At 43.3% G+C, this 25,558-nt stretch overlaps 2 protein-coding genes across 11 annotated transcripts in view; both read right to left on the bottom strand.

Annotated features, from left to right (window-relative positions):
* The window catches only part of Ipo9 (importin 9), a 41,543-nt gene extending 25,738 nt beyond the window's left edge, over positions 1 to 15,805 (bottom strand). For both annotated transcript variants that reach the window (XM_048430877.3, XM_048430878.3), the window contains exons 1-4: positions 15,603 to 15,805; positions 3,359 to 3,420; positions 3,066 to 3,152; positions 2,140 to 2,341 (exon numbers count right to left, since the gene is read on the bottom strand). In XM_048430877.3, coding sequence (XP_048286834.1) covers positions 2,140 to 2,341; positions 3,066 to 3,152; positions 3,359 to 3,420; positions 15,603 to 15,765 — 514 coding nt within the window. In that variant the 5' untranslated portion in view covers positions 15,766 to 15,805. The remainder of the gene's footprint in view (positions 1 to 2,139; positions 2,342 to 3,065; positions 3,153 to 3,358; positions 3,421 to 15,602) is intronic.
* A 2,358-nt stretch (positions 15,806 to 18,163) lies between these two features.
* Positions 18,164 to 25,558, bottom strand: part of Nav1 (neuron navigator 1) — a 257,270-nt gene continuing 249,875 nt past the window's right edge. For all 9 annotated transcript variants that reach the window (XM_087906482.1, XM_087906487.1, XM_087906489.1 and 6 more), the window contains one exon: positions 18,164 to 24,894. In XM_087906482.1, the coding sequence (XP_087762608.1) occupies positions 24,799 to 24,894 (96 nt within the window). In that variant the 3' untranslated portion in view covers positions 18,164 to 24,798. The remainder of the gene's footprint in view (positions 24,895 to 25,558) is intronic.

Here is a 25,558-nt window from a genome sequence, read left to right as displayed (position 1 = left end):
TGAAAAGGTGGGGGGTGTAAAGGGGGAATGGGGACATGTTGGGGGTACCAAGGAGAGTGGAGAGGGGAGTTGAGGGTGGATATGACTAACATACTTTTTTTTTTTTTACATGTTTGAGACTGTCAAGAAATTCATAGAAGATATTCCATTTAAAAAGAGAGAAAAGCCAGGTGATGGTGCATCCCTTTAATCTTACTACTGGGAGGCAGAGGCAGGTAGATCTCTGAGTTCAAGGCCATCCTGGTCTATATAGCAAGGAGAGGGAGGGAAGGAGAGGGAGAGGGAGAGGGAGAGGGAGAGAGAGAACATTTCATGTAAACTGTGTAAACTGGCAGGTCTCAGAAAAACAGATAAGATGTGATTTATGTCCTGGAACTTACTTTGTAGACCACGTTGGTTTTGAACTCACAGAGATCCGCCTGCCTGTGCCTCCTGAGTGCTGGAATTAAAGGCATGTACCACTACTGAAAGATGATTTCTAAAAGATCAGCCCAAGCTGGGTGGCACAAACCTTTAACCACAGCATTTTAGAGGATCTCTGAGTTCGAGACCAGCCTAGTCTACAAAGCGAGTTCCAGGTCAGTCAGGGCTGTTACAGAGAGAAACTCTGTCTCGAAAAACTAAACAAAATGTTGGTAGGCCCTGCTGTTCAGAGGTTACAGTCTACCAAGGCCTGGCATTTCTCTCTGAGCTTGGTAACAAGGAGATCCCCCTCGCCCCAGGGAAGGATTTAACAGTGTGTACCACCATGCTCACTCAGCTAAAACCTGGCTACTCTTAATTTTTCCTTGGTTCAACCTAGCAGTAGAGTACAAGTCTCTGAGTTTTAATTACTGTACACTTCATCTCATGTATTTATATAATCATCTAAAGATGGAACAATCGGGCTGGAGAATTGGTTCAGCGGTTATGAGCACTAGCTGTTCTTCCAGAGGTCCTGAGTTCAATTCCCAGCAACCACATGGTGGCTCACAGCCATCTGTAATGAGATCTGGTGCCCTCTTCTGGCCTGCATGTCTACCTGCAGGCAGAACACTATACATAACAAATAACATCTTAAAAAAATCAAAGATGGAACAACCAATTGCGATATTTTCAAGAGGCTATAGAGACAATTACATAGAAAAGAATACATACGAACTATGTTAAACCTAATGACTAAGGTTTGCTCAGAGTCCTGTCAGCTGGTTGTTACACTCAATGCTTTATATAGATTAGCACATGTCAATTACCAAACCTCCTTTGACGTTAGCATCTGCAGTGGTTTGAATGAGAATAGTCCCCATAGGCTCATATATTTGGATGCTTAGTCACCAGGGAGTGGAACTGTTTAAGAAGGATTAGGTGTGGCCTTGTTGGAGGAAGTATGATACTGGGGTGGGCTTTGAGGCTAAAGCCTATATGCCAGGTCCCAAGTCTGTCTCTCTCCTATTAGATCACAGAAAAGCGCTCAGCTACTGCTCTAGCACCATGCCTGTCTGCTCCCCACCAAGACAATCATGGACTAACCCCTAAGACTATAAGCAACTCCCCAGTCCACTCTCCTTGGTACCCCCAACATGTCCCCACTTCCCCTTTATACCCCCCACCTTTTTGTGTGAACCACTGAATGAATCATTATTGGTTGTTGGAATATTGACTGGCATTGTTGGTGTGACCCTGTGCAGGTAACCAGTTTTGTAAGAGCTGTGTTAGTCATGGTGTCTCTGCACAGCAATGGAACAGTAGTTAAGATAGCATCTTAGAAACTAAGGCTCAAAGAGGCTTTGTGAAGGGTCAAGGTTCAATCAGACTATAAACCAAAAATCTAATTATTTATTTGTTATGGCATTACTGTATCACTGTATGTGTGTGGTATTCCAGCTTGTGCATGCTCTGTCACTGAATCATACCCTCAGCCTCCAGTATTCCTAAGTGAAGATTTGGAAGTATAACTATGCTAACTCAATTCCCTGGAAAGAATCAATGGAACTTCTGGTAGCTGTGGAGATAAAAACCAGAAGATCAACATTTACAAAGACCTAGAAGAGAGGAACAACATGTAATAGTTCTTTGGTCTGGGACACATTATTACATAGCTCCTAATTGTTCCTCTCATAGAAGGTCAAGTATCAACACCAGGGAAAATGCTTCTGATACCTGTCAACACACGCATGGCTCCATGGACGGCATTTAAGTCTCCGCTCACCAACATCTCCATGAGCAGGCTGAAGAGTTGGGGCCACGCTTCTGGCCAATCCCAATGGGCAATGGCTGACACAGCATAGGCTACACTGGAGCGCACTTTGCTTATTGATTCTCTCAACCCATTGGGTAACAGCTCCCGAATAACAATTTTTGCCTGTAAAGAGGAAAACTTGTCATTAATCAGGAGGTAAGCTGCAGGCAGAGAGAGACCCATCTGCTTTGGGACAATGTTAGTTATTCAGTTATAGTAGCTACATTTTTAATTTACTTTTTATAGTTTTGTTTTTTTCAGGACAGGGTTTCTCTGTGTAGCCCTGACTGTCCTGGAACTCACTCTGTAGACCAAGCTGCCTGCCTCTGTCTCCCGAGTGCTGGAATTAAAGGCGTGTACTACCACGCCTGGCCCAGAAGCCACATTTTAAGAGTTCATCAGTCACAATGATGCTTATATTGGACATCACATATACAAAACTTTCCCACAATTGTAGAAGGTTCCAACCCACAGTACTAGACCTGTATCTCACTGTTCTTGGGTACTCAGGGTAGCTGCTTAGCAATTGTACTAAGTAGAAGTATTATTTCAATTCATTGTTAAGCCCTCTGAAGATTAGTAATTTTAATTCTAATTTAGGAAACTTAGGAAATTGAGTGTTCAAAGCTAAACAGGTTTCAAATGCTCTCATGGTCTGCAAAAGGGTAACTGGAGTGGAACACAGTCTATCATGATACTCTTATTTATATATAGCACTCATAATGTCACTCACTATTTTCTTCCTAGTCTTGTTTTCTGTTATCTAAAAAATGTTGGACTAATGCTGAACGTATTAAGACTGCCTCTCACATCTCTGTAGGTAGACTAGCCACAGAACTGCCATTACCCTTTCTGTAGTTTCAGGAGGTCTGAACTTTTCCGACTGGGAACACCAGTGAGTTTCCACATACTGCTTCAAGATGACCGATGCCAGCTGTGAAGAGAGTAAGCCATCATGTGCAACAAGAAATAACTTATTTTCACACATAAAAACCACATACTTGGTTTGATACATTTGAATCATATCTAAATCTGGTACAAAAATCCTGTTTGATATACTGCCCTTATGCTTTCTCTTTCCCCTAAGAAAGTTCCCTTACTAAGTAAAGGGAATTATCCGTTGGGTCAGCCTGGACTCACCTGACGGATGGCCAGTGCCCCCTGAGGATCTACAGTTAGCTCTGCCAGGTGAACGCCAAATTCTGAAACAGAAAATTTTACTGTGAGTCTAAGGATATTCATGAAGGTCATAGCAATTCACTGAGCTCAACCTTGAAGCAACAAGGAAAGGTTTCAGAAAGAAATGTGAACTACTGCTTTGACAGTGCAGCCATTTTAGGAAATTTATAACATTAGGTTTGAGAAAACCTGGCTCAACAGGCTTAACCCTAAAAAACAAAACAAAATAAGGGTTGCAAAGAACAGTTTTCAATGTGCAATATAAACTTAAAAAAAGACAGGATTTTGACATGTAGTTAGTCTTGAACAAGATCCTCCTGCCCCAAGTTCGTCAAGCACTGGGGTCACAGGTGTGAGTCACATGCTTGATTAACAAGTCTTAGACTGAATATTGGGAGTATGTTACACACTCTCACTACCAAACAGAAACAGACCTGTTTACATTTGCAAAGAAGTCAATACTGTATCAAGAATGTAAAATCAAAGATACATCCTAGTTTTTATCTCACAGTCTACAATTGTGCAAGCCAATATAGATGGCCACAAGTCACAAGGACTGAGAGGACTGTAAAGGTAAACATCCTACACTTCAAATTTAGTATGAAAACAAAAAATCTTGATAATGTTTTTCTTTGCGACACTCTCATTACACAATCCTGGCTGGCCTCAAACTCTCACAGATCTCCTAGCCTGCCTTCTGAGTGCTAGGATTAAAGGCACATACGACCCTAACACCTTTAAAAAAAACAAACCAAGATTATATGTGGAACTACACCAAGTTAGATGAGTACAGTATTTAATTCATTAGCTAATTAATTAATTTTTTAGACAAGGTCTCACCATCATGTATCTGTGACTGGCCTGGAACTCATTATGTGCATTAGGATGCCCTCTGTATCCTGAGTGCTTATTATTTTAAATATTTCCTTCCTTCCTTCCTTCCTTCCTTTTCCTTTTTGCTCTTCAAGGTAGGGTTTCTCTGTGAAACGGTTTTGGCTGGTCCTGGAGCTCATTTTGTAGACCCGGCTGGCCTCAAACTCAGAGAGTTCTGACTCTGCCTTCCGAGTGCTGGGGTTAAAGGAGTGCAACACCACCACTTGGCTTTGAAGTTTTATTCCCATGTGTATTCATAAATCGATGTATGCCACATGTATGCAAGTGCCAGTAGAGGCCAGAAGAGGACGTTTGATTGTAAGATCCCCTGAAGCCAGAGTTATAGACTGTGAGTCTTCCAACATGGATGCTGGGAACCAAACTTAGGTTTGGTTCTGGAAGACCAGCAAGAGTTCTTAACCACTGAGTTATTTCTCTAGCTTTACTTATTAGAGTTATTTTATCTGTTTCCTTTTTAAACCTCTTTAATATGGCTAGTAGGAAATTTAAAATTGCGTGCGACCTGAACCACATATATACACACACTAACCCCCCAAAACAAATAAAGCAACCCAGCAAGGGCACTAGATTTAGGCAAGTTTAAGCTCAAGTCTTGAAGCTACCATATTGTCCTTAGATAAGTTATTTATCCTTTAAGTCCCAGTTTCCAAATTCACAAAGAAAGAATAGAGGTATCAATATAACAAGCAAGAATATGAATCCGCCGCCCTGAGATAGGATTTCTCTGTGTAACAGCTCTGGCTGTTCTGAACTTGCTTTGTAGACCAAACTACAAACTAGCCTCCAACAGAGACTGCCTGCCTCTGCCTCCCACATGCAGGGATTAAAGGAGTGTGCCACCATGCCTGGTAAAGATCGAATGATTTAATGCATGTGCTTAGCATAAACCTGTCTTTACGACAAACATTATTTTGCTATTTATTATTTTTATTGCCCATCACTATGTAAGGTTAAAGGGAACTTACCATGTCTCTTCTAGTAATTCTAGGGTTTCATTTTCTTACATTTAGGCTCTTAATTCATTGGGGCTTGTTTTTCTATATGGCACAAATGCAGATCTAATTTCAAATGGTTATGCAGTTGTCCCCGCCCCATTTAAAAAGTTTCATCTATTCAGGTATAGTGGCGCACAACTTTAGTCCCAGCACACAGGAGGCAGAGGCAGGCGAATCTCTTAGTTCAAGCCCAACCTGGTATATAGAGCGAGTTCCAGGACAGCCAGGACTACACAGAGAAATTCTGTCTCAAGAAAACCTAAAAATTCCATCATTTCCTCCCCCTTTCACACCATGCATTTATGAGACAGGATCTTATTGTAGCCCAGGCTGGCACTGAATTGTCAACAATTCTACTGCCGTGGCCTCCTAAGAGATGGAATCATAAGGGTTAGCTACCAAGTCCAGATCGTTTTTTTCTTTTTCTTTTGGACAGCATCTCACTGTGTAATTCATAATGGCCTTGGATTCAATTCTCTTGCCTCAGTCTTCTTACAGTTAAAATTACAAGTGTGCACCACTAGTCAGCAGTGTTTCTGTGCTTTGACTCTGGCATAAGGTAGATACAGAATTTTCTACTTGCAGGCTCATGTTGGCATACAAAAATTGCTTTCAGATTTTGGAGTATGATCAGGTTTTCTGAGCAGGGATGCTCTTATTTTACTCAATTTCTATAGATACTTGTGTGCAGTTTTTTGGACTTTTTTTTTCTATAACTGCCTTTCTATTTATGTGCCTGTGCCACAGTGTTAATTATGGAAACTTTATATAACGCTTAAATGTCCATAAAGCTTGTCCCTTCTGATAGTTTTGCTTTGCTATATTTTTTATAGTTACTCTTCAATCTTTGTCTTTCTGTATGACCTTCAGAATCAACTTGTCTAGCTTTCTAATAATGTCCTACTGTCTGAGCTATTTATTTATTTATTGTGTATATAATATTCTGTCTGTTTGTATGCCTGAAAGCCAGAAGAGGGCACCAGATCCCATTACAGATGGTTGTGAGCCACCATGTAGTTGCTGGGAATTGAACTCAGGACCTTTGTAAGAGCAGGCAATGCTCTTAACCTCTGAGCCATCTCTCCAGTCCCAGGGAGTCTTTCCAGTTTTTTCACATTTAATGCAGGGCTAGGGAAATGGCTCAGTAGTTCAGAGTACTTGCTGTTCTTTCAGAGGACCCTGGTTTTATTCCCAGTACCCACATGACATGTCATAAACTGCTGCAACTCTAGTTTTAGGGGATCTAATGCCCTTCTGGCTTCTGAGGGCACTCCAAGCAAATGGTACACAGACATACACACAGGTAAAACACCCACCACAGAAAATAATACAGTAAAAACCGTGCCTACTGAAAACAAACAAACAAACCAAACAACAACAACAACAACAAAAACCACCCACCACAATATCAACTAGAGGAACAATGACTCTCCCACACTAAAAAGAAGTATCCTGTAACAGATTCTTATAGTTCCTATTTTATTTCAAACTAATCTTTTTTGGTTGAAATCATAAATGGTTTTAAAAGTTTCAAAACAAGTTAGATCCTTTGTGTATAAGAAAGCAAGCTGCTGATTTTTATATTTTGCCCTGAAATTTTACCAGATCCTCAAAAGCTCATTCTTCTCAATGCCTTTATTTTAAATTAATTTCTTTCTCCAACATGAGGGATTAGAGCGGGGCAAGTGTCCTGCTTTCCTACGGCATCCGTCATGTCACTCGGGAAAGAATGAGACTGTCTGTAAACAATGATAAAACAGGCTTTTCTGTAAAAACATTTATTAAATGCTTAAACCACACACACTTAAAACCTTCAGAATCATCTCTATGGATGCTGACATTCACCCTGATTCCTAAGATTGTTTTGGCTAGTTCAGATTCTGAGTAAATAGAAAAAGCCCATTGAGTGCAATAGAAGAAACAGGTGTCTAAAACCCAGTATTATATGAGTCAACTTTTAGAACGGACTCTAAAACACAGATGAGTCATTTACAATTTAAAAAGACCTTTGTTTTGTTTTGTTTTTTGAGATAGGGTCTCACTATTTCTCATTATGTAGACTAGGGTGGCCTCCAAATCAGAGATCCACCTGCTCCACTCCTGAGTGCTGGAATTGAAGGTGTGCATTGCCATGCCCAGCTGTCTTAATCCCTTTTAAATATCAATGCTTAGATTTAATTTAAAACATACATCAAATCTATAGTTTAAATCTATTTCATCTTTTTCACATTAAAAAAAATCTGTATGGTGTTTTGCCTGCAAGGGAGGCCAGAAGGTGGATCCCTTGGGTTCAAGTTACAAAGAGCTCAGGCATCACGTGGGTGTTGAGAATTGAACCCTAGTTCTCTGGAAGTATAGCCAGTGTTCTTAACCACTGAACCATCTCTCCAGAACTAGTTTTAAAAGGACAAAGAGCCCAGCAAGACAGTTTAACAGGCTAAGGCACTAGCCATCAAGCCTGATGACCTGAACTTGATCCCTGGGACCCACATGGTGGAGAGAATCAACTCCGACAAGTTGTCTTCTGATCTCCATCTATGTGTCATGCACAAGCCCCATCCATTTCCATAAATAAATAATAAAAAAGGATAAGGAATACTACTAGCAAAGGTACCCACACTTGCAATTCATATACTTAGTGTGAAAATGGACATCAACCTCACACTGTGAGTCTACATGGTCTTGGTCTCCCGGGACACTGAATCTGGGGGGCCTAATGCAACTTCCTTCAGAATGACCTACAAATACATTCATAAACTACCTGGAATACACAGAACTTTCTTTTAAGGCACTATTAAAATAACATTTATGTGGGTTTTAAAAGTTACCAGCAAGAGTTTAATTTTTGGATTATTCCTACAGGGACAAACTAAAATGAGATGAAAATAAGCAAAATAATCATACATCATAAAAAAGATACTGTGGAATATGACTTTTTGAGAAGGTTTTGAAATTTGAAACTATAAAGTTTTAAATAAAGTTGAATGGTTGGTTATCTTTCAGTGAGAGCACTGATGCTCATGTTCTAGGGTGATGCAGCTCAGAGAAGGGAAAGAAACCACGTCTCTTCAGCAGTTCACACGGGCACCAGAGAGCAGAGCATCACAGCACTCAGAAAACTGCACATGGGCCCCGTGTCATCAACTGGAGTCAGAAAGGCTACACGGAGAGAAAAGCTTCCATGAAAGGTGTTTTTTGTTTTTTTTTTTTTCTTTTTGCTTCTGTGCCAGGAGGAGGTAGCACTCTAGTGACGATCACAAAGCTGGGAGCTTCTCTGTCGCAGTCCTGAAGTAACTGTGCTTATCAAACACACACCTCACACTCCACTCAGTGGCTAGTGTCTAAGGGTGGTGAGAATAGAGATTAGCCTAAGATTAAGATCTATATATGGAGGACTGAAGTGCGAGTCGACCAAGAGTCTCCACCTACAAGTACTTTAAGATGAATTTTCTATAAAAGTTTATTTCCTGACTTCACCCAAGAGAGAAGGTTGAGAGTTCAACTTATATGAATGCCTATTTAAAAGTCTACTGGGGGCCGGGCGGTGGTGGCGCACGCCTTTAATCCCAGCACTCGGGAGGCAGAGGCAGGCGGATCTTTGTGAGTTCAAAGCCAGCCTGGTCTAGAAGAGCTAGTTCCAGGACAGGCTCCAAAGCCACAGAGAAACTCTGTCTCAAAAAAAAAAAAAAAAAAAAAGTCTACTGGGGGGGGGCTGGAGAGATGGCTCAGTGGTTAAGAGCATTGACTGTTCTTCCAGAGAACCTGAGTTCAATTCCCAGCAACCACATGGTGGCTCACAACCATCTGTAATGAGATCTGGCGCTCTCTTCTGGCCTGCAGACATACGTGGAGGCAGAATGTTGTATACGTTATAAATAAAATAAAATCTTAAAAAAAAAAAGTCTACTGGGAAAGACAACCTGAAAATTAACCTGGTTTATTAAAACAAGATTTAAAATAGAATGAATAGAATATATTCTCTTCTCTACAAGTTCCCAGAGTTTCAAAACTATTAACCTTCAAATTTTAAAGACAAAAAACTAATTGCATTGCATTGCTACAGTGGGATATAAGAAAGGAAAGTTCTGTCTAAACTGTATAGCCTTGTATCATACTGAAAATTTAATTTCCATGAAAGTTGATGAAGAATCCACCAATGGCAATGGGGGGTATGGTATTAATTATGAAGTCTTCTATACAGGTAATGCAAAGAAAAAAAAACTTATTTATTTATTTTTTGCTTTTTCGAGGCAGGGTTTCTCTGTAGCTTTGGAGCCTGTCCTGGAACTTGCTCTGAAGTTCAGGCAGGTCTCGAACTCAGAGATTCGCCTGCCTCTGCCTCCCAAGTGCTTGGATTAAGGTATGCACTACCATCGCCCAGTGAAAACCTTATTATTATTATTATTTAAAAAAGTATCACCACAAGGCAAAACATTATTCTTGAGAGTGTAGGGAAAAGAACAAACACACCTGCTGAAGTTCACGGCCTGGGCTTAAATACGATCAACACAGTTGCTTCTTTACATTGCTGATTTCTGTCAGAGGGCACAAAACCCCATCTGATATGAATTTGAAGACTTTTACTGACAGAAGCTATACAATACCTTTAAAAAAAACCCCACAACTAAATATATCTGTTAAAAAACAAATAACACTTCTTTTTATGTGTGGACACAGCCCTTTGGAGATTCCTTGTTTCATGGATATGTGCTTTAACATAACTTTGGAAAACACAAAGAAAGAAGAGCTAAATAGCTTACTTAGGGGATATTGAAAGCAGAGAGAATACAAGAGACACACAGACTGGACTTAGAAGAGGCTAATTTAGATTAAATTAAGATTCAATTTAAGACACTGAACCAAAGAAGAATGCTCTTATGAGGGCTATGTGAAGTGAGCTTCCCAGAGTCGTTCTGTCAGGAAACAATTCCCTTAGCTCTGCTTTCTAAGGTTAAATGGGGTCAGCTTTATTTGGTCAATCTAGATTTCTTTCACCTGATCTTATTGGGTGCCTTCACTCCAAACTGACATCCCTGGCCTTTCTAAGACATCCTTTGCTTTCTCCTTTCTCTCACTTTTTATTCTCATGTTCCACATTAAATCCATTTTCTAGTCTTTTGGGTGTTTCTTCCCCCTTTCTAGTGATCTTTGCTCTCCTTTCTCTTACCCTGTTTGGCAACAATTACCTATGTAAACTTTGGCTTAGTAGGGAAAATGTAAAAGAGGGCAGGGAGGACAAAGGATAAATTGAGAACTGCATTATCGCTGTTATTAGGGTCTACCAGAGAGACCTAAGACTGCCAGTGCCTGGATAGCCAACGTTAGGGACTGCGAAGGGAGACTAACTGTAGGAAAGTTTTAAGCAGCACTCTAGAAGTCCCCTATCTGTCATGGGGTGGGTAAGCACCACAAAACCATAGCTTAAAGGGAAAAGAAAACTCTACCACTGGCCTTTTTCCGAGCGTGGCCGCCTTCCGCTCGGTTCAGTGCCCGCCACATGCCCAGGAGTGCGTCTGGATCCTTGTGGGCCGCCCTTCGCAGGTGGACAGTGCTTATGCTACACTGTAAGAAAGCCAGAAAAGTGCCCATGAGAACCAGAAAGCATCTCCAGCTAGCAGGATCATCTCTCTAGGCCTCTAAGATGGGAAAATCATCATACACAACTGAGCAGCATCTGAATGCCAGGAGAGCTGATGGAAGGAAGTATCCATACCCTCTGGTCAACGCAATGGTGGGAGAGGGGAAGAAATTATGTATTCTGTGGGGAGGAAGGCAGAAGACTGGACTGGGAATACAGCTCAGTGGTAGAATGCTTGCCTAGCTAGCATGCACTGACTCTAAGCAAAGAAAAAGACAAAATATCAAGTCAAGGGCAAATGTTGGGGTTGGGGGTGAGGGGATATATTCATTTCTAATAGATAAAAATAAATAACAAGAGGAAAAAAAGACTAGGTCTTAACCTAGTTATTTTACAAAAATCTCAGCTATTCAGGCTACAGAACTTAAGACTATACATGTCCTCATTCCAGCACTTAGGATGCTCTTCTTAAAGAAAAGTAGGAAAGTAAAAGAAAAAGGAAAAAAATCCATTGAGATACAAGAAGTAAAGTATTAATATGCCAGAAACAAAGAGGTAACATTCTAAAGGTGGCTTTACCATAAATCGAATTTAAAAAAAAAAATGAAGTTGACAGAACATTAAGACTCTGAGGTAAGAGACTTTAGGTAATCTACTTCTCTTGTTTAATGCCCACATTACTGAATGCTTGATATCTCCCTTTCTACCAATGAAACATAATTACAAGAATATGCTAATAAATAAAAAAATCTTTTTACTTTTACCCCATGTGGGTAGAATTAAAATTTTACAAAGTCTGCTAATCAAACTCAAAAGCTCAATCCTCTGAAGAAAAACAAAAGGGGACAATTATCTGTTGAATGCCACACTACTGCACAGTTCTGCCCCACTCAGCTCAGGACAGCGACCATGCACGATGAAGTGGTTAACTGGCACCATGTCCTCCTGTGTGTATGGTAATGAGGCTTTAAGTATGTAAAGTTTTCAGGGCTTCCCTAGATCAAAGTAATTAGGCAAAAGGACAAGTGCAGTAGTTCAAGAAAATCCTTCTAGGACATTAGGCTAATAAAAGAGAAATCAGGAGGATCTCTGACATGCACACAGTTCTTTGGCTTCTATGTGTTCATTCTGGATAATGTGGTAATTGTGTTATTTCTCAGAAAATACAAGCTGGAAGACAAAAAGGATAATCTGGATGCATTTTTTGCTCTAGAAATCCTATTTCTTTCTTTCTCTCCCCTCCCCGGGTTTCTCTATGTAACAGCCTGTTGTGGGAACTGCTTCAGTCAATAGCCTTTAAGATACCGGCCCACTTTGGTGCAGATGAAAAGCAAGCGCAGCCCCTTTTTCTGCTGGATTTGGTTCCAGTTCCCAGAGCACGCAGAGGACTGCGGATTGCTGCCCTTACTGTGAGTTTATCCCCAGATAAACAAACCTTTGTTACACTCCATTCCAGGCTATTGTGGAACTCTTTGATACTACTACAATTTGCCCTGGCTGTTTTGGAACTCACAAAGATCTTCCTGTCTCTTCCTCCCAAGTGCTGGGAGTAAAGGTATGTGCCACCTCTGCCTAGCAGAAAACCCATTTCTTAAAAGAGGTGCTGAGGCCATAGTTAGGTAGCAGAATACTTGCCTAACACACACAAGGCTCTAAGTTCAATTCAACATTAGAGGGAAAAAATCCTATTTATGATACAATTTGGCCAAAACATGTTTCCCTTTCTTGCCCTTCCCTTTAAGAGGTATTAATTGATCTGTGCTTTTCCCCCACAAGTTAGAGATCCTTGCACTTGATGGTCAAGAGTAGAATTCATCTAGCAACCAAGAAAGGCACACACCTTTCTTGCAAAAATAACAAGTCACTTAATCTTAAAGACCACGTGGGTTCAGTGTCCCATGTGAGAGCATAGCAAATGGCTTACAGTATGGCTATTGGAAAGGACAGAGGGACTAGATATGGTAGTTACTTGACCCTGTGTTCTACGGAAACAGAAAAGAAGATTACCAAAACCCCAAAATAGACACCAACTCCCAGATTCCTCTTTAACTTCAAGTTTTAAGGAAGCTGTTTCAAATGACGAGAAAGCAAAGTTCTTTCTTTTGGAATAAAACTAGGTCAAGTCAGGTGGTGGTGGCATCGACGCACGCCTTTAATCCCAGCACTCGGGAGGCAAAGGCAGGCGTATCTCTGTGAGTCTGAGACCAGCCTGGTCTACAAAGCAAGTTCCAGGACTTGCTCCATAGCTACTGAGAAACCATGTCTCGAAAAAACAAAAGAAACTAGGTCAAAAAGCAATTCTAAGAGCGCAAAATTGTTTCTCCACCCATTTGTGAGAAAGGTCCTTCATCTTAATCTGCAAGACCTTTTTCCTAACAGGAACAATGTCCTGACAACCTAAGGCTAAGTAGTTTGTGAATTCCTCCTGGGGAACCAGGTGCTATCATTTCACGTAAAGAAGGGCCATTGCTAGAGAAGCTGTTAGCTACTTTCAGAAAGTTTCTAAGAGTCAGCCAGAATGAAAGACTGGAGATACTCTGGACCCAATGGGAAGAACTGTTAAAGGCCACTCAGAGAAAAGATACTTAAGAACTGAACCAGCATTCTCTAACTAAAAATAGGTACTTTTAAAGTCACTGAAGAGTCCAACATAGTATATTCAACTCCAGGCTTGATCTAACCTGTAACCACATTCTATACTTGAGTCCACATGCCTTACTACCAGGTCGTCATTCCTGTACTGCATCAAAGCTTTGCCTTGACTCTCATCCTCATACCACACAGCACATTACCAGTACGTTATGGGGACAGGAGGGAGAGTTGAGGCAGAGTTCATTTACTTCTTCATCAGTGCACTAGATCGAAATCTTGTACTTTTGATTTCAAGAGTTCACAAAAGCGGAAGACAAGAACTTCACAACAATCTCAAGTTTATAACTGATTTTGCCTAAAGACCATTGCATCGCTAGAGATGAAGAAATCAGGGCAAGGACAGAGCTACTGTAGTTTAAGCATAAGCCCACCTTTCATAGCAAGGTGTCAGACATACATTTGGGGTAGCCCAACACTGGGTATCATTCATGAAAGGTTTAATTAAAGATCAGTTTGCATCAGACAAGCAACTAAACGCAAGTAGCAAGTTAAATATGGTAAGGTTTCTATCAGCTTCCCTTCTTTATATCAAGGGATGCAGGGACACGAGATGTAAAGTCAAGAGGTAATAACTGAGCTGTGCCTTTATCCCCCACATGTTAGAGACCCCTGCACTTAATGTTCAAGAGTAGAGCCCATCAGCAGGCAGCCAAGAAAGGCACACACCTTTCTGGCAAAACTAGCAAGTCATTTAGTCTTATAGACCATGTGGATCCAATGTCCCAAGAGACATGTCCCATGGAACAATCTTACCTAGAAAGTTAGAGACTCCTTCAGGTCAGGTTACGCATTGTTTTCCCACAGCGCTCTTCCACCCACACCTGTTATAAAACTACAACTGGCTTCTTTCAAATAGTCCTTAACCTATTAGATCTCTCAATAGTCCCTGGACCGTACTATAAGAGAATATAAAATTAAATTTAAGGGCGACTCCCCACCCCTATCCATTTCTTTTCAATAAAAATAAGTCCTGTAGGAGCATTAACTCAAGGCTTTAAGGGTGGTTGGTCAAATATAGGAACAATCTCCCATATTTCTAAAGAGGCCTAAGTTTAAGGAGCAGTGAAAATATTCTCTTGAACTTGGGAATTCCAGGGATCTGGAGTCCCACTGAAATTCTGATAGGATATATTTCTTACATAAAGACCAAGGAGAGTTGCTGGGCGGTGGTGGTGCACGCCTTAATCCCATCAGGAAGCAGAGGCAGGAGGATCTCTGTGAGCTCCAGGCCAAACTGGTCTATAAGAACTAGTTCCAGGACACCTAAGGCTGTTACACAGATAAACCCTGTCTCGAAAAACAAACAAACAAAAAGACCAAGGAGAGTTTACCTTTTTTTTCTGTTCTTTGTAAAATGATCTGATGAAAGCCCACTAAGCAGGAAATTAAAAGAAAACGTCAAACTAATAGTTTCTTCTCTATCGCTTTAAAGAACATAATGGGAGGATGAGAACAAAGAGCTTAAAACAAAGGAAGATCGGTCCCTGGACATGGAAATGCACAGTATTTAATAACTGCCAATGAATCTTAAAAACAAACAAACAGAAAGCATGATCGGGGAAGTGAAGTAGTGTACATCTAATTGAGTTAAATTTCTAGGAAAACGTGAGGTGTCTGAACAACCAGCCAGATTTCAAACTCTGATGCTGAAACTTGTTTGATGGTAGCCGCCTCCTCCTGGGCCTTACCTCTCACGCTTCCCTAGCGTTCTTCCCTGATCCCACTACGACCGAGCTGCTGAAGAAAACGGCAAAAGACCTTGCCTTGAGCTCAAATATCATCCAGACAGCGCGACAGCGACAGCTCCAGGTCGAACTCCATTTCTGTCCTCTGCAGAAGCTAGGCACTATCTATCTTTTCAAGTCTTCACCCACCCCATCCCCGCCAAGGTTCCACCTCCCCCGACCCTCTCCTTTCAGACGCGCCACCCTTCTAGGACTTTCTCAGCCATCAGCGGCACACCCCAGCACCCTAGCTCCTCGTGCCCACCTCTCCCCTGGCTCAGGCTCCCCAGGTCCCTGCGGTCAGCCGAGTGTGCGGCCGGCCCAGGTCCGAGCCATCCTCGTGACGGTCCCTCCTCACTCACCCTCTGTCACCTCCAGCACCTTAATCTGTTCCTCTGCAGCCGCCCGCACCTCCTGCACGGGGGACAGGATCCCGGTGAGGGTATCCACCAACGCCTCCTTCAATCCCTGTGCCACTGGACCCGGCAGCCCAGAAGCCGTACCAGCTGCCGCCGCTGCCGCCATCTTTTCTCCCCTCAGCCCGCCAGCCCCGCGGCCGGGACCCGCCACCGAATGACGGCTCCCGCGTACGGCCAATCCGCGAAGCCGCGCCTGCGCATCTAAGCACGCGGGAGCGGGCGGGGGGCGGGGAGAGGTTGCTGTCTCCGGAGACAGCGCCTTCTGCGGCCGGAACGAACCGCGCTTCTGCCGGCAAGGAACGCTTTTGGGGATGTGTGTGCACACAGAATGCCATAACGGTTTGGAGTCTTGAAAGTCAGGCGCGCTTGGAATAAAGGCCGTGATACCTGATTCTAGGTTCAGATTGTTAGCACAGAGGTAGGATGGAAATGGATACAGAAGACTTTCAGGAAATAGCAGAAATAGCACCTATTTTAAACTAACACTCCTCCTCCCAACTCTAAACATGGATTCAGTTGGGTCTGTTCACTTTTTAGTTTTAGAGATCCAAAGATGCCTGGGAGGCGTGCGGAGAAACTGAAGTGAAATTGGCAGTCCCCAATTTTCTTAGTTTTTCAGTTTACATGAACCCAATCTCAAATGAGAAAGTGGCTGTCCAGGTGAGAGTACCTACATGTGAAGGAGCATTTCTCCCCACTGATTTTTTTTCCTGGTTTTTTGAGACAGGGTTTCTCTGTGTAGCTCCCACCCCCCAGATAGGGTTTCTCTGTGCAGTCCTGGCTGTCCTGGAACTCGCTCTGCAGACCAGGCTGGCCTGAAACTCCCTGAGATCTCCTGTCTCTGTCTCCCGAGTGCTGGGATTAAAAGGTGTGCGCTACCACCGCCCAGCTATAAACTGATCTTTAAAAATATTATCTATTTGGTGTTGTTTGGAGACAGGGTCACACATGGCACAGACGAGCCTCAAACTTTCTGTGTAGTTGGTACTGGCCTTGAACTCCCTGATCTCGGTCTTTCTGCTTCTACCTCCCTCAGTGCTATTACAGGTATGTGTCATCACCCATGGCCCAGACTTATCCTTTATGTTACTACAGAGAGTGAATACAAGTATGTAACATTATTTTAAAAAATAGTGTTTGTGCGTGTGCGTGTGTGCCATGCTCGAATACACGGGCATATACCATGGGACACCTGTAGATAGCAGAGGTGTCCTTTATGTAAGAGTGAACTCAGTTATTAGGTGTCAAGGCAGGTACTTTATCCACAGAGCCATCTCGCTAGCCCAGTGTGCTTCTGGAGACCCAGGGGGATTATGGAAGGGTAGGAGAACGAGAGTAGTTTAATATGGCTAACAAGGACAAGTTGCAGGAAATGGCCACAACATGGAGACACTACTCAATAGAGCAAGTGGAGGGGATTAGAGCAAGGGATTAAAAATGCAGGACCGAGTGGCAAGCGCCTAGTGGCTAAAGGGGTGGAATGGAGTACATTGTTGGAGCACAGAGCAGGTATTTCTGGGAAAATAAGTGCGTTTTGACTCTGCAATTCCATGGTAGAGGATAGTAAGATTTATTTTCTGTCTTACAGTGGCCAGAAGAACCCAAACTCCATCAGAACAGCTGTCCTTTGAGGTACGTTCATGTTTGTTCAACCCCCAAATTGGGTAGTGTCTAGAAGAGTAGTTCTCAACCTTCCTAATGCTCTGATCCTTCAATAGTTCCGCATGTTGTGGTGATGCCAACCACAAAACTATTTCATAACTGTAATTTTGTTAATGTTATGAACTATCTGATATGCAACCCCTAGGAAAGGGGCATCTGGCTCCATAGGGGTCACAACCCACAGGTTGAGAACCTCTGGTCTAGAGGGTGGTACATTTTCAAACTTTGCAGTTGATGGGCAACTCAAGAGACTTCCCGTCCTGCCAACTGGAAGCCTTGATTCCTGGCGAGGAAAACTGTCATAATTTGCTTCAGCTGTTAGCTTGACACAACCCTAGGGGTCACCAGAACTCAACTGAAGAATTCACTGAATCAGACTAGCCTGTGACCAAGTTTGTGAACCATTTCCTTAATGCTTATTGACATAGTTGGACTAACCCCACTGTGGTTAGTGCAGTCCCCAGGCACGTGGGCCTCGACTATTTAAGATCAAGGGAGCGATCCAGTAAGCAGCATTCCTAGGGAGGTCCTGCCTTGACTACTTTTGACATGGACTATAACCTGTAAGACGAAATACCCACCCCCACCCCCAAGTTGCTTTTGCTCATGGTGTTTATGTGCAACTGAAAGCACACTAGGGCAGAAACTGTCCACAGTGTACAAGGTGGGGTTCTCCCCCACCCACGACTCAAAAGACTCAGCTCAGCATTTGGGCTCAGATGTTTACAGGCAGGTGGGTTTTGCTTCTGAGTTAGGCAGAAGCAAGTTATGTGATATTCCAGATCAAGTAGTAAGGTAAACGGACACAGAAACCAGGCAGAGAGTGAGCTAGAAAACCAGTGGACAATACAGGAGATAACTTTATTGAAACGCAAATGGCAGAGAACAGATGAATTTTGCTAGATGGCGACATGCCTGACAGACAGAGGACCCAGGTAAGGGTGGCCCCTGTGGCGATGGAGGAAGGCCATTTCAGCTGGCCAAGGCATGGATTTAATTTTTCAACCAATTTTCTTGTTTAAAATGAATTACTGAGGGGACAGCCCAGCTCTCTTCATGATTGTTACCGCAACTATATACAACAATTTGCTTTCCAGATTCAGTTTTTGCCTTTTCTACATTAGGTATAAAAGGGGACAGACTGGAATAGGTGAGGGTCAAATGGAACAGAAATAAGACAAACACACAGACACACACAAATATCCTGGTTTGGGATTTTGTACTCAGTAAGTTTTAAAAAGTGACCATTCTTGCCCACCCGCCACCTGAGGAATGCCATGCATTTGAGAAACACAGCCTCTTACAGGAGTAGTGCTGTGTCAAACAGGATAGGGAGGGGGAGGAAAGGAAGCTAGCAAGACCTAGAATTCACTGTAATTTTGTTTTGTTAAAAGCAATAAACAAAAGAATGTTAGGAAGTGGGGGGGGGAGGGACACAGCAGTAGCAGAAACTGGCTGCAGTGTGGGAGTTGCTTCTTGTATTTTCCTTTTCAGAAACGGCAGGGAAGCAGGATGATGTGCCGGGGCTGGCTGGATGGCAAGGGGGTGACTTTAGTGCAATTGTTTTACACTTGCTCTCCTTGGGCTTTAGTCCTTCCTTCTTTAGTCCCTGAGCTCAGGAGACCTGCTACCACAAAAGTGCTCTCAGAGGGGATGAAAGCTGACACATTTGAAACAAAACTGCTTCTAAACAGCCTCAACTCTTCCATGGCCATTTCAGCTAGTTTATAGGTTTGGAAATATACAAAGCTCTTCCTGAAAAAACATTTTTTTTTTTTAAAGAGAGGATTTCTTTTGTTCCCTTTGCTGAGTAGTTCTATATTTAGGTCCTGATATGGGAAGAGGCAAAGGTTGAATCTAAGGACTTAGATACTTTATTTTCACGGTGTAGAACTCTCTCCTGTGGGCTGAGCAGAGCCATGGGCCCTTCTGGCACACTGGTGCACTACAGCTGTTGGCTGTTGGAAGGAAGGGCTGGTGGAGCTCTCAGACTCAGCAGTACTCGTCACTATTTAAAGAAGGGAGAGGGATGTTACTGGGAGAACATTTTATCATGGAAATGTAAATTAGATTTTATTTTACTTTTCTTATACTATTATCAGAAAAAGAATCCATCGGAACGGCAACGTGGATGAGACTTCCGACATGATTCTTCCACTGGAGCCCCACAGTGTGCCAGGCAGAGATGTCAGGGGCCAGGGGTTTTCCGCTAGAGGCTGCAAAGATGCAGACCTTCCCTAACTTCTACCCCAAAGCACACATTTTTACTATTAGCTTCCAGAAGCCTAAGTAGGAGCAAAGTGACTTTGAAACGTTAGCATCTGAATTAGACTGTAGACACTTCTTATTGGGGTCTTCAAACATCAGCCATCTCACGGTGAGGACTCCCGTGATTTGGCTCCACCCTTACGACAAGGCTGGGCACAGCCACTCTAGAGCTGACTTGGTAGATCTGGGTTAAAGCCTGGGAATTCTAGTCCTTAAACACATTCCCGCATGCTGCTCTTGCTGGTCTGAAGACATCCTCCGAGCGCCACTGCTTTAAGGGACGAAAGGTTGACTCAAGGGACCAGGGATTCACATCACGTCAGAGAATGTGCCCTGTGACATAATCATTAAGGAGAATGGCCAAAACATCAAACTGGAATGAACTAGTATAAGTAGGTATAATTTTTAACTGTCTACCCCACCCCTGCCCCCGTGGTTTCCAAAGTTCAACTGCTTTCTTTCCTTCCAGACCGCTTTCCAGTTTACTCTGTCTCTCCTGCAAGAGCATGTGCTTCCGGAACGAGGGTGTGTACCAGGTGGCCCTGTTCTCCCTGAGCAGGTTAACCGAGGACTGCTGATTGGTAAGGCTGATCCAGGCATGGAGAGCAGTGTCTTTAGGCTTTGGCCATGTGAAACACGTTTACTGCTTATGGCCTGCATGTTGGGAACTCTCATGCATAGTTCTTACAGAGTGTGTTATAGCTGGGCCTAGTGATACAGGCCAGTTACTTGAGAGGCTAATGTGTATATGTATGTGTGTGTGTAGGGAGGAGTATCATCAAATTCAAAGCTCGCCTGAAATACTTAGTGAATTCAGGGCTATTATGGACAACTTTAGTGAGGGCTGGAGCTATAGCTCAGTGACAGAGTACTTGCTGAGAGTACTTGCTGAGTTTATGAGAGACCCTAGCTTCAGTACTCAATACTGGAAGGAAAAAAAAGGGTTACCAATAACTGTTGGTATATCCATCTTATCCATCTCTATTACCCACCCTGTTGCAACAGCCATTTTTCCTCTTCCCATGGAGTTGGCTCATGGAGTCCACTCACTAGCTTCAGTTTAGCTAATGCCGAGACTATGAAAAGAAAGGGTAAAGTGTGATAAGGAGCTGCAACTGACAATCTGAGTTACTTCAGATTGACTGGACCCTGTATTAGACTTGTGATTAGCACAACGTCCTCTCCCAAACCCTTTTGTCATTAAAAAAAAAAATCACTGAAGTCTTTTGTCTCCTGGCTTATAAGACTGAGCCTCATTTGATGAGGCAAGTGTGACCTGTGCACATGCTGGGTGCTGCGAATGGTTCCATCTGGGGTGATGATGGCAGGTGTTGTGGAAACTACCACTTCTTCCCCTACTTTCCTGGACTATGGCAGGAAATATCTTCAGAGTACAGGAAGATGAGTATGAGCTCATCTTCAGAGTACAGGAAGGGGGGAGTATCCCTCTGAATAGTGTGGCTCAGCTTTGGGACCTACAAGAAAGGAGATGGGTAGGTCAAGTCCACGTAAACTCTTGCAAACTAGAAAAGCCAGAAGACAAAAAAAAAAAAAAAAAAAAGAAAGAAAGAAAGAAAGAAAGAAAGAAAGAAAAAGAAAGGAAGGAAGAATAGGGGAGAAAGAAAATCATTACTTTGTCTTATGCCCATCAGTATGGACAGACTAGTCAGAAGGTTGGTAATTCAAAACCCAAATGTTTACCAACCAATAAAGGCTTTCTTGTAGGGTCGACCATGGTCTTTTATCTCATTCTCCTTCCCTGCCAGCCTCTATCTTCCAGGTGATTAGACTACACAGAAGACACTGGAGTAAAGATTTACAGAGACAGAAATAAGCACCAAAGAGTTACCAGAAAGCAGGTATAAAAAATAATGTTCCACAAAAGCCCCAGAAGACAGAACACAGAGACACACAGACATCAGGTCCCATAGCAGCCTCTAATACCTAGTACTTTATTTTAGTGCCTAGGCAGGGACTGAGAAACGAACACATTGAACACAACTTATTGGTCTTCATCCCAAAATTCGAGGGATTCTAGTTAGCCTCTCTCCCAGAGCTGAGACCCTCCAAAGGTTGATGTTCTTCACTAGCCAACTTTGGTGAGGGATGGAATTGGGGGTCAGAGGGGAAGGGAATAGCACAAATTCAGAACTAGAAAGGTTGGATCCTTCTGAAGGTGCCTGGAGATGCAGAGTTTAGCTGTGGGACCCAGTTTTTCCTTTCTGAGGAGAGCCAGCAGTCTCAACCAAGAAGCAAGTGTGTAGGCTGGAAAGAATGCTGTGGATTTGCTCTTTGCCGTGAATTCCTGGGCAGTGAGGGGGTGCTCAGGCTTTTTGCTTCTTAGAAGTCTGAATGAGCATCCCAAGGGGTTATTAGCACCATGAGGAGGCTCAACCTTCCGCAACTGCCACAGAACCACGGTCCCTTTTTGAGATGGTTGATGGTACTGTGAGGGGCCCAGATGTGCAACTGTAAACAGGGTCCCAGTCTTCAGAAGGAAAGTAGAGGCTTCAAGAGCACTTCACCAGATGGGAACACACTTCCTGGAGGACAGCTATCTGAGGCCTGAACTAAATGCAGCAGTCAAATGAGAGAAGGTGGTGGTAGGTCTCAGGAATAGAAACGAAGTTATAGTATGAGAGGCCTCCAGAGTCAACTTGCTGCAGACCCAAATAAAATTCACGATGATATCCATGGTTACCACAGAGACAATCCCTCTGCAGTCTGAGGCAGTTGAAACGGAAGAAGGCATTTCCTACTTTCCTTCTTCTTAAGTAGCCAGTAACATCCATTTCAGAAGGCACTGGCAGGGCAGCACCAGAGAAGAGAGTGAAGGGCTCAAGCATCAGGATGTCAGCGGAAGTCGGAGCCTTTCCATGGCACTGGAGCTGCGGATAGGGTCCAGAAGAGACCTGTGTCCAAAGGAGGCCTATCCAGTCTCCCCTTCCTTCCAAGTTGGAACACCCAGCTCTGGGGCCTTCTCATTCTGCACAGCAGAGACCTTAAGGCAATGATTTCAGCACCGTCCTTTGACAAACCGCCTCTTCCCACTACAGAATTGCTTATTTTGCAGCTGAGTTGGTTGGGGATCTTCACAGCTCATGGAGTTAGCAGCAATAGCAATAATAGTCTCCCGAATAGAGGACCCTGTCATCCCTGGGGCTACCAGGTGAATATAGAAGCTTTTGCAGGGGAGGAAGGGGAAAAGGAACAAGCCAGACCATCTTGAAGACCTAAATGAAAATATACTGTTAAGAGTTGTGATTCCTCGGTTGGGTGGAACAATGGCCCAGATTAGTTTGCCTATAGAATCTTGGTATAGATCCTGGTAAGTCTTGTGCTCCTTAGGACTCTGAAGAGCAAATTCTTAGGTCCAGGCTCGTCATATCTATTCCTGAACTGCAGAGTGCTGACATTAGCCCGTAAGGCAGCTCAGCCTGGAATCTGGTTCCATCTGGTTTTCAGAAATGACAGAAGTAGTTTCCCATCCTAGACAAGCAGGATTCCATAGTTCTTTAGACTCCATCGTAATGGATTCCCGATTTTCTGCCTACCACATATTGGACATCTAATCAAAGGTTTCTTTTAACTCCTTGGGATTCACCTGTGTTTCTCAGATGGGGGGGTGTTCTTAATGGAGATTAACATTCCCCTCTAGACTGCAAACTTAAGGACCAAATTTTGTCTTTTTTTTTAAACATGGTGACTGGTTTACATAAGTACTCATAAGTGCTTGTCAAATGAAGGAACGTGGGCTGCAGAAATACGAAGAGGGCAACTCCCCCAAGTGGTGGATCTCTTTGGAAGGCCAATACTGGCCACCGAGCACAACTCTTTGAACCTTCTATTCTGACCTGAAGCAGTTCACATGGTTGTTCAGTTTCTTATAAGTGACTATTCAACTGTAAAAACAAATAGTAAGGGCTAGCAAGGGAACTGTCATTCAGTCAGGCAAAGTGGCTACCATCCAATAGTGCAGTGAGTGGCCAAACAGGCCCTAAGACAGGTGGGTGTTTCCAGGATTTTGGTTTTCCTCCAGTCCACGATGAAGCTCAGAGTAGATCATGCCAGAGGACGGCAGTGGAGCTTCCGGGTGGAACATGTGCTTTCTCAAAAGGAAAGTCAAAGAAACTGGGTTCTTTTTCTCCTACCATTCTGAGCCAATGTTTCTTGTCGCATACAAGCCCCAAGGATGCCAGAGACAGTCGCATGGCAGGTGTATAACTTATACCAACAGTACGGAATTTAAATTCTCCAAAGAAAACCTACTTGGAAAGCAAAACTATTCCCTGGAAGGAAACCCAAGTATCTCATTGACATGTGAGAAAATTAGGGAAAGAGGGCAAATAAATAGGCAGATGGAAGGAAAAAAAATAGAAATAAAATTTAAAAATTAAAAATTAAAAAAGTTGGGTTTATTGACTTTCATGCATGTTCAGTTAGAGGGCAGAAAGGCAGCTGATAGACTCTCTGAAGGCTGTGATGTTACTTCTGTGGTTTGGTGACATCTTAGGTTGGAAGCCATCTTGTCAATGCCCCCTCTTGTCATCCAGAAGGCAAGATCTGGCAGCTCTCTTTCCATCTTGGCAACTGGGTCCCCTCTTTCCAGGTTCATCTCTTCTATCGCCTTTTTACCTCTTACAGGTTGATTTACACAATTTTTTTCTTTTTTTCTTTTTTTTTTTTTTTTCGTTAAACCACATGCTTCTTTTTCTGGGCTCTGGCCAGATCTCTGGGGAAAGGTTGTTGGCAGTGATGATAGAATTGGGAAGGGTTTGCAGGAAAATCTGTGGAGTTTCCTGCTTCCCTTAGAATTCCCCATCTGTGACTGTCTCAGAGGTGTTCATGAGAATGGGTAGGAACTGCTGCACAGCTTTTGCGATGTCTTCGAATCCCTCCCCAGAAAGCCCAGGAGTTTGTAGGGGGAACAAAAACTGAAGAAAAGACCCAGAATCATCTCTTCTCCAAAGTCACCAGAGGAGGCCAGTAAATGCATTTAGGGGCACAAGTGCCCAAACTCCACCCCTCCAGTCCCTACTAGGAAGTTCCCAAAGGTTCAGCACCAAGAACCCATCCCTCCTCTTGCCCTCATCTTCCCTCTGTCCCGGAAAGGCTGGTAAGCCCGAGCTCTGAAAGAAGAGGGGAGAGGAGAGCTAATGAAGCTGAAGCCAGCCTTCTGCTGTCCATGGTGACAGTGACTGCTGGACCCTCAGAGTGTTGCCTGGAGGTTGGGGTCCAGGATAGTCTCTCGATCTGGTGATTCAATATAGTTGGCAGCTTCTTGAAGTTTCAGCAGCATGGCCATCTAAAAAGAGGCAAAGAGATGGGTGACCATGAGAAGGGATGCTGGGTCCTGCCTACCAGGAAACCAAAACCAAACCAACCAAACAAGCCCGCCCTACAAACCCTGTACCGTGAGTCTGATCCGTGGTGTTGACTGAGAACACGGAGTTTAGAGGTGATTCATGAAGTGACAATTGTTTTAGTATGGGTTTATGATGTAAACTCATACACATAAACAATCACCTGGGACACCTTTGCTATACAAGGGGTCATGGGTCATGGGTGTGGAGGACACCAAAGAACAGTGCTTCCCCTGTGTCAAGGTGCACTCCGGGGAATGACAGAGGTCCATACATACCAGCTTATACTGGAGTAACAGGAGAGCTGTATCAGCTCTGGACTCTTGGATCCCTTGCGGTAGACATCCACCAGCAGGACTCTGTGCTGCTCTCAGACCCTGTGTCAAATCTACCACCTCAGTGCACTCCTTTTCTGTTTTCTAGCCCAAGCTTCAGCTAAGTAAGCCTGGCTGTTCACACTGCTACCAATCTTTTCTTCTATCTATATTATTAATTAGTTTTCCAATTAAAAAGTGTCTTGATGTCGGGATGTGGTGGCTCACGCCTTTAATCCCAGCATTTGAGAGGCCAGTTTGGTCTACAGAACAAGTTCCAGGACAGCCAGGG

The sequence above is a fragment of the Myodes glareolus genome, chromosome 5 (genome assembly GCF_982192425.1).
Source record: "Myodes glareolus chromosome 5, mMyoGla1.1, whole genome shotgun sequence".
Lineage (NCBI taxonomy): Eukaryota > Metazoa > Chordata > Mammalia > Rodentia > Cricetidae > Myodes > Myodes glareolus.
Note: the sequence above shows the minus strand (reverse complement) of the source record. Positions and strands in the feature narration are given on the sequence as shown.